This window comes from Phyllostomus hastatus, unplaced genomic scaffold (assembly GCF_019186645.2).
Source record: "Phyllostomus hastatus isolate PE091 unplaced genomic scaffold, TTU_PhHast_1.1 phas_scaffold_39, whole genome shotgun sequence".
NCBI classification, from domain to species: domain Eukaryota; kingdom Metazoa; phylum Chordata; class Mammalia; order Chiroptera; family Phyllostomidae; genus Phyllostomus; species Phyllostomus hastatus.
The window spans coordinates 22,675,201-22,687,987 of NW_025334028.1; the positions used below are offsets into that span (position 1 = coordinate 22,675,201).

General features: G+C 40.8%; 1 protein-coding gene across 1 annotated transcript in view; it reads left to right on the forward strand.

Annotated features, from left to right (window-relative positions):
• The first annotated feature begins 6,851 nt into the window (after nucleotides 1-6,851).
• Nucleotides 6,852-12,787, forward strand: part of DAPP1 (dual adaptor of phosphotyrosine and 3-phosphoinositides 1) — a 53,728-nt gene continuing 47,792 nt past the window's right edge. The window contains exon 1 of the mRNA XM_045820210.1: nucleotides 6,852-7,057. Within this exon, the coding sequence (XP_045676166.1) occupies nucleotides 6,957-7,057 (101 nt within the window). The 5' untranslated portion in view covers nucleotides 6,852-6,956. The remainder of the gene's footprint in view (nucleotides 7,058-12,787) is intronic.

Sequence of the window (12,787 nt, forward strand, 5' to 3'; positions counted from 1 at the left end):
AGTGAAATAAGCCAGTCAGTGAAAGACAAATACCATATGATCTCACCTGTAAGAGGAATCTAATAAACAAAATAAACTAAGGAACAAAATAGAACCACAGGCATGGAAATATGGAACAAACTTACAGTGACCATAGGGGAGGGGAGAGGGTGATAAGGATAAAAATAAGCAGAATGGAGTAGACAAAGAACATATATGAATGACCCACAGACATGGATGACAGTGTAGGAATTGACTGTGGGAGTAAGGATGGTGGGATGGGTGGAGGAGGGCCAAGGGGGAAAACCTGGGACAACTGTAATAGAATAACAATTTAAAAAATTATTTTAAAAAATCCTTAGAGGAGTCCCACATGTTAGCTCATTCTTCTAACAAAGAAATTCCAATCTGGACAAAATAGCTCTCTCCAAATTCCCTGTATGAGAAAACTGATGATTTGAATGTGATCACCATCCAAAAAAGGTCTAACATTTTTGATAAATAAGGTATTTTCCAACAAAGAATAAGATATTCTAAAACTGTTAAAACAAGTGGATTGTTTTTGTCTATTTTTGTGTCCAATGTGAGTATGGAAAGAATTAGGCACTATGAACCATCACCATTGAAGAGGTTATTAAAATAAATAAGAAATAAATTATGTGTTTTTAAAAAACATACCTGTTTTAAAAAGATGTTTGGAAGCAAAAGTTGTGACTTCTTTAATAAGAGAATTATAAAATCCAAAGAATCTAATGTAAAATATATAACTGTTACTGAACAGACCTGTGGGGGAGGGACAATATACTATTACTGAATGGACCCCCCTTCTCCTGGGGACCCCTTGTACTAGGTTCACCCTGCCCATCACCAGGGCATTATAGCTCTCAACATCAGAGATTGGTGAAAAGGAAAGGAATTATTTATTCAAAAATTACACCAATTTAAGAGAATGACTTAATGTCTTCATTAAAATCCCAAGTCCCTTAAAACACCCACAAACACACACAGTCCTTCCTTCCCAAACTTTGCCCAGTCCAGGGTACCATATCTCAGGAAAAGAAATAGAAGTCCATGAGTCAGATAGCCCCCAGTTCTTCCCAAGTAACCTGTGCTGGGCTGGCAGGCCTCCCACAGTTCCCAGCACCATCAGCTGTGTTACCAGGATCTCCAGTTTGTAATCCAAATCCACATGGCACCTTCCCCTGGCCCAACAGCAAGAGTCCTTTCACCTCTTTCCTTACCACAGCATCTCTCCTTCATTCTTCCGAACTGCTAAAAGAGAGCTCTGCATCACTGCTACATCTTACTTTCCAGCTTCCTTAGCTACATGGCAAAGAGAGCACCAAAGCTGCATGGTTCCCCCTGCATGGTTGCTGTGCCTGGGTTTAAATTCCAGCGCCAATCTTCCTCTGCACCCCCATTTCTGACTCCTCCACAATTGGCTATACCTGCCAGCACTCCTATATTTTTCAAGCTTTTTTGGTTTTCCATGGTAAGTCCAGGCAGGTGTGGCCCCATGGGGTGGTGCCAATCATCTTCAAGCTCTCATGCAAGCTCTGTAACCAGGGGGATTTGCCTCCTAGTTAAATCCTGGGTGGAAGTCTCCCATCTCCCTGGCTCAAGGCCTGGCCACAACCACTTAACATATCCATGAAACCAGTCAAAAGTTATAGATATGTTAAATGACTGTTCTAGAGGTTATTTGAAAAACTGCTGATATGCAAAATAACTCAATGGCCCTACTCCAAGCATCCCATCCTCCAATTCAGACTTGTGAGGATGAGGACATCCTATATTTTTAATTTTTCCTGGACACCCTGAGTTCTGGACCCCATTACAAATCCCTCTTTGTCAGGGAGGGGGGTGCTGGCTGCACCCTATTACATTACCACAGCGATTTTCCTCTTGTATACTGCAAGAATTTTAAAAATATGCAATACCTGACTATTTAGTCATGGGCACTGACCTCTTTTCCCTTAGATTATCAAATAAAAAATGACAACAGCCAAATTTTGAGAGAGATGACAGTTGCAAGGTAGGTGGGACTGGAGCTGATTTCCCCCTGTGCACAGGTGGAATACCAGAGGAACAGAGTAAACAGCCAATGGAATTCCAGCTTACATGAAGGTCAGAGGCCAAAAATTGTAGAGGACATTGAAAAACAGATGATAAAGAGATTGCATTCGGATGGTAAGGTCCCTGGGAGCAGCTCAGGGAACAAGGCTGTTGCGGCCCAGGCCCAGTATATGCCACAGGATCCTTGGATGAGAACCAAATCAACATCTCCCTCCCCTGCCAAACAGGGAGGTTAGAGAAGCATCAGGATGGACCTGCATGTTTGAAGTTGCTGTAGGGAATAAAGACAAAATGGGAGACACACAGGGGTAGTGTTCACCTGTTGGAACTGTGGATGCTGGCTAAGTCATTACCAGAGAAATTGGGTAGCCGGGAAACACCTAGAGAAGGGAGAAGAGTTGGGCCATGATGGGCCCTGACCCGGATAGTCGCTGGTCTGGTTGGAGAGTCAGGCTGTGTGAGAAGCCTGGCACTTATTGAGCATGGAAACAGGAGGATTTCATTTTTAAAAAAGGCTCTCAGTGCTGTTTGAGGAACTCTTGCACAGCAGCCATCACCCACCCTCCTTTGTGAGCCGTCTCCTTCATTGTGCCTGAAGCACTGCTGAGGCCAGCCTTCACAACACTGCATGGCTCCTCACTAGGAGGAAGGAGGAGGCACCCCACAGAGGAGAGCAGCAGGGCTCAGAGTTAGCAGTCCCCAGAGAGACTTAACTCAGTGGGGGAACTGAACTACCCTGAAGAGACTTTGAGAGTACCCAGCACCTAGGACAGCAAAGAGAGAGTAGGTGGTGTGTGAGTTGCCCCAATTAGTGCACCTAAAGTATGGCACAGCTGGTGGGTTAAAGGTGCCAGCCTGGGGCAGATGGATAGTGGGGGCCTTGGGCTGGAGATAGGAAAACTATGAATATTGTCACCCAGACCTGGCCCCCATCCTCACAAAACCTTAGGAAGGGAGAAAAGCAGAGCCAAATGTCCATACTACCAAAAACAATTTATAGATTCAATGCAATCCCTATTAAAGTACCAATGGTGTATTTCACAGATATAGAAAAAACATTTCAAAAATTTATATGGAACCATAAACAACCCTAAATAGCTGCAGGAATTTTGAGAAAGAAAAGCAAAGTAGGAGGGATCACAATACCCGATATCAAACTGTATTATAAGGCCACTGTAATCAAAACAGACTGGTACTGGCATAAGAACAGATGCACAGACCAATGGAAGAGAATAGAGAGCCCAGAAATAAACTCATGTCCCTATGGCCAATTAATTTTTGACAAAGGGGGCAGAAGCATAAAATGGAGTAGTCTCTTCAACAAATGGTGTTGGGAGATCTGGACAGCTACATGCAAAAAAAAAAAAAAATGAAACTCGATCATCAACTTATACCATACAGAAAAACAAATTCAAGATGGATAAAAAACTTAAATAATTCAAGATGGATAAAAAACTTAAATATAAGTCGTGACACCATAAACATCCTAGAAGAGAACATAGGAAGGAAAATGTCAGATATTCCATGCAGCAATATTTTCACCGATATGTTCCCTAGAGCAAGGGACATAAAGGAAGAATAAACAAATGGGATCTCATTAAAATAAAAAGCTTCTGCATGGCTAAACAAAACAGCACTAAAATGAAAAAAGAACCACCTATATGGTAAAACATATTTGCCAGTGATACCTTGGACAAGGGTTTGATCTCCAAAATATATAAAGAACTTACACAACTCCACTCCAGGAAGACAAACAACCCAATTGAAAAATGGGCAAAGGACTTGAACAGATACTTCTCCAAGGAGGTCATACAGAGGGCCCAGAGGCATATGAAAAGATGCTCAGCATCACTAGCCTTCAGAGAAATGCAAATTAAAACCATGATGAGATATCACTTCACACCAGTGAGAATGGCCATCATAAACAAATCAACAAACAAGTGTTGGAGAGGATGTGGAGAAAAGGGAACTCTAGGGCACTGTTGGTGGAATTGCAGACTGGTACAACCACTGTGGAAAGGAGTATGGAATTTCCTCAGAAAATTAAAAATGGAACTGCCTTTTGGCCTGGCAATTCCACTGCTGGGATCATACCCTAAGAACCCTGAAACATTAATCCAAAGGATCCCATGCACCCTAATGTTCATAGCAGCACAATTTACAATAGACGAGAGCTGGAAGCAACCTAAATGCCCATCAGTAAATGAGTGGATCAAAAAGCCATGATACATTTATACAATGGAATTTTATGCAGCAGAATGAAAAAAGGAGCTCCTACCCTTCATGACAGCATGGATGGAACTGGAGAGGATTATTCTAAGTGAAATAAGCCAGGTGGTAAAAGACAAATACCATATAATCTCACCTGCAAGTGGAACCTAGTCAACAAAACAAACAAGCAAGCAAAATATAACCAGAGACATTGAAATTAAGAACAAACTGACAGTAACCAGAGGGGAGGTAGGAGGGGATAATAGGGGGAAAGTGGGAAGGGTTTTCAGGAATAACTGTAAAGGACACATGGACAAAACAAAGAGGGGGGTGGGATCAGGGGTGGGAGATGGGGATGACTGGGGTAGGGGAGAATGGTGGAGGGAAAATGGTGACTGCTGTACTTGAACAATAAAAAATAAAATAAAAATTAAAAATGACAACAGCCATCACAACAATTGGCATCCAGTGTGAATGATTCAAAATTATACTTATTTTTTGTCACATTGGCAAAAAATGTAATATATTTTTGGTGTGTACAGAATTTTAGTAATTAGTTTATATGTGCCATGAGATTAAAAAAAGGTTGAAAATTGCTGTTTTTCCAGATAGTTTTATGAACATCTGGTAACTTTGTTGAAGCCACCTACTAATGCTGCAACACTGGTTCTGCTACAATGCTTACCTTGTACTTAGTGGAACAGGAGGTTAAAGGGGAAGGGAGGGATCCTGGGGAAAATTGAAGAAGGGACAAATGAATGACAAAAGAATGTCATCACAGGAGAAGACAACAGATGGAAGAGCAAAATGAGAAAAAGGGAGTGGCAGGAAGATTGAAAAAAGGAAAGAGGGTCTTCTTAGTAAACTCTGCCACTTTAGTGAAAAGAAAGGCTAAAAAGTAGAAAACCCAGAATTTGCTAAAACAGGAACAAAATAGGTACAAAAATACTAAACAAAGGGCTATAGAAAGGGAACAGGAAATCTGCCACCAGCTAGTCCCCTATCTCTGCCGCAGGCACATTCAGCACCTTCCTGGCCATGACCGGCCACTGTTGCAAGTGGATCTTGCACTTCTCTGCAAACAAACTGTAGCTGACAGAATTTTAAATGCTTACATTCAATCAGTGTGTGTTATCAGAGCCTGGTCTCCTCCAGGCTGTCTCTAGAAACTCAGGAATTTCTCTCTGGCAATCAGAAGAAGCCAGGGGCTCACAAATGGCAGACATGTACAGAAATAATAGTGAAGGACCTTAAGGAAGGGTAGAATGATACTAGGTGCAGGCTAGCCTCTACTTTAGGAACAGCTGTCTTCGTACCCTATAAAAGTAGTCTCCTCAAACTTTAATGTGCAGGGAGTCACTTTGGGAATCTGGTTCTTTGGCAGATGCTGGTTCAGAAGGGTTAGGATGAACCTGAAATTCTCCATTCTCATAAGCTCCAAGTGATGCCAATGGTGATGGTCCTCAAATGACAGAGGGAGAAGCAAGTTATAGAGCACTCTGGTGAACACCAAGTCAGGGAGAGAGAGAGAATATGAATGGGACCAGCCAGGTGGCTTAGTTGGTTGGAGTGTCAGCCTGTACCAAAAGGTTGCAGGTTCCATCCCCAGTCAGGGCACATACCTAGGTTGTGGGTCCCATCCTTGGTCAGGCCACATATAGGAGGCAACTGATCAATGTTTTTCTATCGCACTGATGTTTCTTTTTCTCCTTTCCTCTCTCTCTAAAATTAATAAACATATCTTTGAGTAGGGATTGAAAAAAGAAAGGAGGAAAGAAAAGAAAAAAGAAAAGACAAAACCAGAAGTACATTCAGAGAGAAGACAGGAAGGATTTTTTTATCCATTTATTGCTGTTTTTTTTCCAGTTCCCAAGAATTCAGAGTTTCTGCAGTTTCCCATTAGGACTTTCAGGCAGATGAAATTCTCTACCCATGAATGCGGACACAAAGCGATACTAGCTGTTAAGCCCAGCGAAGGTAGTGTGATGAGGCGGGCAGCATTCTAACAGTATTTGGCATCCACCTGGCTCCCTCCAACTTTTCATACCTTGTTCTCAACTTATCTTTTTTCCACCAAGGAGATAATAATTGTCTCTGAATTGTGCCTACTTGAACATCAAACATATGTTGAAAACTTGAAGAATTGAAGCAGAAATATTGAGAAAGTACTAAAAACCAGACTTCAGGATTGAAGTTAGTGATTTGACTCTGATTTGTTTTCCCGCTGTAATGATACTCCTGAAATGGAAGCTTCCTCGGTGTCCTGTGTGTTTGTATGTGAGACAGAAGGTGTGGTAAATGAGTGCATGTACCCCCTCTACAAACCAGAGAAGACCAAGGAAGGGCTGTGGTCTGGCCTCACAACAGGAGTTTGAATTCATTGTCCAGTCCCAATGAGAGTGCTGTCATATTTATTTCCTTTGACAGAAACTGCAGGTTGCGTGATGCAGGGTGGGTGTCCTCAGAGGTAGCTAGCTAAGTAAGTTTGCATACTTCCTGACTGACAGAACACTCCTGCCAGTGCCTCAGGCCAGGGTGGTAAGTGTCGGTGGGAGGAGTAACCAAGTTTCACTTCCTTGCGGGTTGGAGACTCACAGCTGGCTTCTCTCCGAGGAGAGTGTGAGGAGCAGCAGAGCCCATTGCTTCTTCCCTCGGCACCTGCAGGGGCTTCACAGACGTGAGGAGCGCGAATGGGCAGAGCAGAGTCTCTAGAAGGGAAGATGAGCACCCAGGATCCTTCAGATCTGTGGAGCAGATCCGATGGAGAAGCTGAGCTGCTGCAGGACTTGGGGTAAGAGAACAGATCCAGTTTTCAAAGCGCTTCTTGAGTGAGCATTAACTCCCCGTTCCCTAACGCTCACTTTGATTAATGGTTCTCTTTAGCACTCTGCCACCCCCATTTTCCATCCCTTTCACTTGACTCATTTGTGTCTGTTAGGTGTCTTCCTGCTTGGAGCTAACTGCATTGTAAAAGAGCATATTATTTTCCCAGATGTGAAAACAGGTAGATGCAGACTATGGGACAAAATTCAAATGCTAGACAGACTCTGAGAGTAGGGACAGAATTGAAATGTATAAGTTGATGTTGCTTGGTTTCCTTCATGTTGATCTGGTTTATAAATAAATGCTGTTAAAATATTTTATCTCTATTAAGCTGTTGTCAGTAAGATAAACAGAAAGCCTCCCCTACTGTACAGGAGAGGGACTTTTTCAAAAGAGAAAGGAGGAAGTGTCTGCAGCAGTGTCCATATGCCTTTCTTTTTCCTGACACTGCTTTTGTGAGCTCACTTATGTAGGGCATGTCTGCAGGGGCAACTTTGAGCCTCTAAATATTAGCAAGTCAGAAAGAGGATACAATTTCTGCCTCAAACAGGTAATGAGTTTGAGTAGTCAGAGTGATCATAGTCCTGTCTTTAAGAATGGACCAGATGAGACAACTCATCAGGATATTTAATCAGAGAAACAAATATTACATAAGAGAGGAATAGGGGATTTCCTAGAGACACTGAAGCTTTACCCTAAAATACCAAGAACAGCCTGGTGAGGCTGGTTTTGACACCTGTGCTTCACGAGAGGCAAGACCTACACCTTCTGTCCTAGTAAACAGCTCAAATCTTCACAACAACCCAACAACATAGGAACTACTATCCTCTCCATCTTACAAAGGAAGAAAATGAACACCAAAAGTGTTGACTACTCATCCATGTCACGCATCAATTAAATGGCAGAGCTGGGATTCCAATCTGCCAAAGCCTGTTCTTAACCAGAGAAACTCAGAAGCAGGCATGAAATCTCTCTGCACTAACGTGGCAGGGATTGTGTCTTTTGTGTTGTATTAGTGTAAAAGTTCTCAATAAGTCCTATCTTTAGATTTTAAATGTGAGGTCTCAGAATTGAACTCTACCTTCAGAAGGTAAATCAGATGTAACAGCTAGAATTTTCTATAAAGTAAAATCTTCTTATTGGAAATTCAGAGTTCCAGGATATCACTAACCTTCTAGATTCCCCCAAAGAGAAAAAGTAAAATGCCCCTGAGCACCCAAAGCAGGTGTCACAAATCTGGGCACTAAAGCTGGATGCTTGGGCTCTCAAAGCCTTAAAAAATTGTTAAACTATAATTCTTTAGTACATGCTTCCTTATCTATATTCCCACCCATGATCAGTAGGAAGCCTCCAAAGAGAAAAGAGCCAAAGGAGATATTCAACTCTGGCCCTTTAATTTAATAATCCTGGAGCCTAGACCCTGTGTTTGGGTACCTTGGCACTCACTTAAATGACAAGGTAAGCTATATGATGTCCCTTCTCCCCACCACAACGCCAATGGCAGGAAGCAAGTACAGGTGAAACCCACAAAGAAACAATTCTATGTCTTCTCTCCATGTGCAAAGAATAGACATTCGATACAATCCAGAAACACCCCAAAATGTGCTTTATGTCCAGACTTCTCTATTCTATTCTAATAAATTAAGCACCTGAGGATGGTTTCTGTAACAACAAGCAAGCTACAATTATCTGGAGAGATTGCTCCACACTTGTGGTTCTAAACGTTGGTGGAACACTGGAATCACCCTAGAAGTTTTAACAAAACTTCCGCCCAGGCCACAGACCAGACTAATGACATCAGTGTTGTGGGAGTGTTTTCTTAGTAAACTTTCCAAGTGATTCCAGAGTGACACCAAGATTGAGAATCACTGCATAGAATATAAGTCCATCAGAAGGGCTGAGTAATGTGGCTTCACCTTTCATTTATGGGGTATGTATCTGAATCTTAAAGCCATTAATACATGCCAACATTTTGTTTGTTAATTCAGGGACATTTTGTTGAATAATTTTATTGAGGCATATTTTAGAGATTGTAAAACTCACTCATTTCAAGAGTATACAACTCAATAATTTTCAGTGACTTTGAAGACTGGTAGAACCATCACCATAATTCAATTTTAGAACATTTTCACCCCAACTCCATAAGACTCAGAAGAGCATGGTTCATTTAAATATACTCAATAGTGTGCTGATAAGCCACATGGACAAGGGGTAGCCCTGATTTCCAGAGTCTGCCTATCTCCCTGGTATAAATGCTCTTACTTTGGACAATACCAAACCACCAAGGATTTAACAACCAACTTGCAAAATTCCTGAAAATGTACTAATGGCCTTGAGCCAGTACTTGCCCCTCCCAGACATCACTGATATACCTTTTATAGGTAATAATTTATGAGAAAACTTGAAAATAACCTGTTGCTTCTGGCAGAATTCTGAATATAAAAGAAGGATTTTTTTCCCAACCATTAAGCCACTGATTAGGTATGACCTATACCAAAACTTCTGGTTAATTTAGATTTTAAAAGCTCCATAAAAGCAAAAAATGGCTTAGAGTACTTGATAGATTAAAATAGCTAGTTTTGAAATGATCTTTAATAGGTTGTTTGATTAAGTAGATAGATTTTTACATTTGTATTTCGGATCCATATAGACATAATATGATGATTAAATTAGACAGATTATGCCTTTGTTCTCTGGTCCCTGTTTTTCTTCAAACTCAGGAATATGGAAGCTCTGTAAATTAAACCCTGCACTGCAGCAAATCCATCATTTGCCTGCCTAGGACACACATGACTTGTTCAGAGCACAGGCTTATTCCTTCTACAGTACTTAAATCAAGTAACTCAGAAGGATTTCTGCCTCATTTATAGCGTCAGTTTAAAAAAACATTCATTTTCTTTTATCTTAAAGGTGTTAATGTGTTTTATTTCCTCCTTGGAAGAGGAAATAAAACAATCTGTGATTGTCAGTCAGCCTCACTGGTACCTTGGCAGTGTGGGAGTGGGGGAGGAGTGGGTAGTGGCAGAAGAAGGGGCGACAGGGTAGAAAATGGCCTTGAGAAGCAAGAGGTGAGCTGGGAAGGGTCAGGCTGTATGCTGCTTTCAAAATGAAGCAATGGGGAAATTAAACAAGTAATAAATATTAGAGTCATCACCTAAGTAACAAACGGGCGTAGAATTGCTAGTCAGTTAATAATCTAAAATTCCAGAAATTCTTTAACTGCCACAAAGTTTCCTATGAGATAATGTAGGAACAGTATAGTTATATAGTTTATAAGGGAATAAGCCTTTATAAACTATATAACTACAGACACAAAAGGGATACTGAGAAATACAAATATTTTCGGATATTTTTAAATTAGATATTCAGATTATCTAGTCACACATATTCCCTCAGGTGATAAATATAATAACTATCCCCTTTTTCATATAATTTCCTGAATCTTAATGTTTATAAGAAGTGTCAGTGTTTGGCTGACCAGTGTCAAGAAACTAGACTCTAAGCTCTGGATATTTAAGTAAATAAGTCAAAATACCTCTCATTTCTCTACCTCTTATCCTTCACATAGAAGAGAAGATTAGAATAGATCAGGGATTAGTAAAATTTTTAAATAAAGAGCCAGGTAATAAATACTTCAGGCTTTGAAGGCCTTATGATCTCTGCCAGAATGTCTCACATCTGCCACTGTGGTGAGAGCACAGCCCAGATAACAGGAGCAATGACCATGATGGTGTTCAAACAGAAAGCTTCTTTTGGACACTGAAATGCAAATTTTATATAATTTTCATGAGTCACAAAATCTTTTTTTCCCCTCCCGACCATTTAAAAACATAAAACCATTCTTGGCTTTCAGTCCATACAAAAACACATACTCTGGCAGGAACTGGCCCTTGGGCAATGATTTGTCAGCCCAAGGAATAAATAACCCAAATAAGTTTTTATTATGAGGCAGACATTTTGCACACACCAGCTCCGGTCTTTAATAGGTACTGGTATTCCAACTTTACATGAAAAGAGACCCATTAGCAGAAAAATTAGGCTGCCCGAGTCCAGTGAATCTGGGTCCCCAGCCCATGTGCGGTCCACCAAACCAGGATGCTCTCATGTCACGATTGTTATTCTTCACTGAGCCCCTACTCCTTGCCTGCACCATGCCATGTGTCATTTAGCTTTCACAGTGACACTTTCAATAATACTCTATGAAATGCACCTTGTGTATTTCATAGATGCACAAGGTGACATCAAATAAGTTCAGTGAATTGTCCAGGTCACTGACCTCCTGAGTGGGACTGCTGAGTGACATGCCTAGGAGATTACCCAAAAGCTGATACTCTTTCTAATGATCCAAGAAGGTGTATGTTCTAAATGTGGCAGTCAGTACTTACTGGATGCTTGCTCTGTGCCAGGCACTATTTTAAACCCTTTGTGTGCATGACTTTTAAATTCACACATCACTGTATATAGATACTATCACTAATGTCATTCCCATTCACAAATGACAAAAGTGAAGCACAGAGCTTTGATCACATGTCAAGTTTACATGCTCAGAAACCTTCAGATCCAGTTTTGCTCCAGAGTCCATGTACCTGTCCACCAATGCAACTTCCTAATTTCCATCAAACTTCTTTCTTCTTACACTAGCACTATATGCAAGTGCTAGTGTGAACTGAGACAAATAAAAAAGTTCTGTGACTACTACAACCAATACATTTTATTACTAAAAGATATTAATTATTCTTTCACATGATTCACATTATACATATACATGAGCATGACAAAACCAAGTTAATATCCTAATTAATAAAAACTTTATTGAGTTTTGTAGATTTCATTTTGAGGTCTAGACAAATTGACAAGGCTAAGAAGAATAGAAAAGTCAAACCTTTATAGAAACCTGTTTACAAATCTGTGATACCAAATAGAGCAATAACATTCGTTCCTCTTTTGTGCACAATTCTGTAATCTTGGAGTCTAAAAACGGAAGGTGAGTCTCTTACAGCGGTAGAGACTAATATGTAACTAGTGTACAGTTTGCTCTCTCTTTGAGTCAAGTGAATTTCCTCTTCTGTTGTTTTCTATTCCTCTACGGCTGATGTTGTCTTCCTTCTACTTACATGTGGAAAGCTGTCCACCCAGGTTCTTCACACTGAGTAGGGTCACTTTGCTTCATTCATTCACTTTTATGCCTATTCATAATCCATCTGTTGTTAAAATTAAGAAAAAACTCCAGGAGTTTACAGTACAGAGGACAGCAAAGGCACATGTGCATACAGTTAGAGAATGCAGGGTGAGAGGACTGAGGGCCACAACAGCATCTACATAAAGCATAACTCATATGGCAGGAAGGAAGGAGATCTCTGGAGAAGATGGTCTTGGAACTGATAGGAGTTTTGTCAGCTGAAGTCAGAAAAAGAAGACATTTGCTCAACTTAAAATGGCATGAGTAAAGTGGTGAAAATAACTGAAGATGTGACTATTCAGAAAATAAAATAGCCCGCATGGACTCCACCTTCCCAGTCTCTGGCATCCAGCAGTTAGTCAGCAGTAAGTCTGACTCTGGTTTTCACCTCTCAGAGCTCCTTCCTTCCACCACATTCTATGAGAAAGCTTCCACCTGGCTTTCTTCTTCTGGTTTTCTAGTGTCTTTATCATACCCTTCACTATAAAAAAAAAATTTATTGATTTGAGAGAGAGAGGA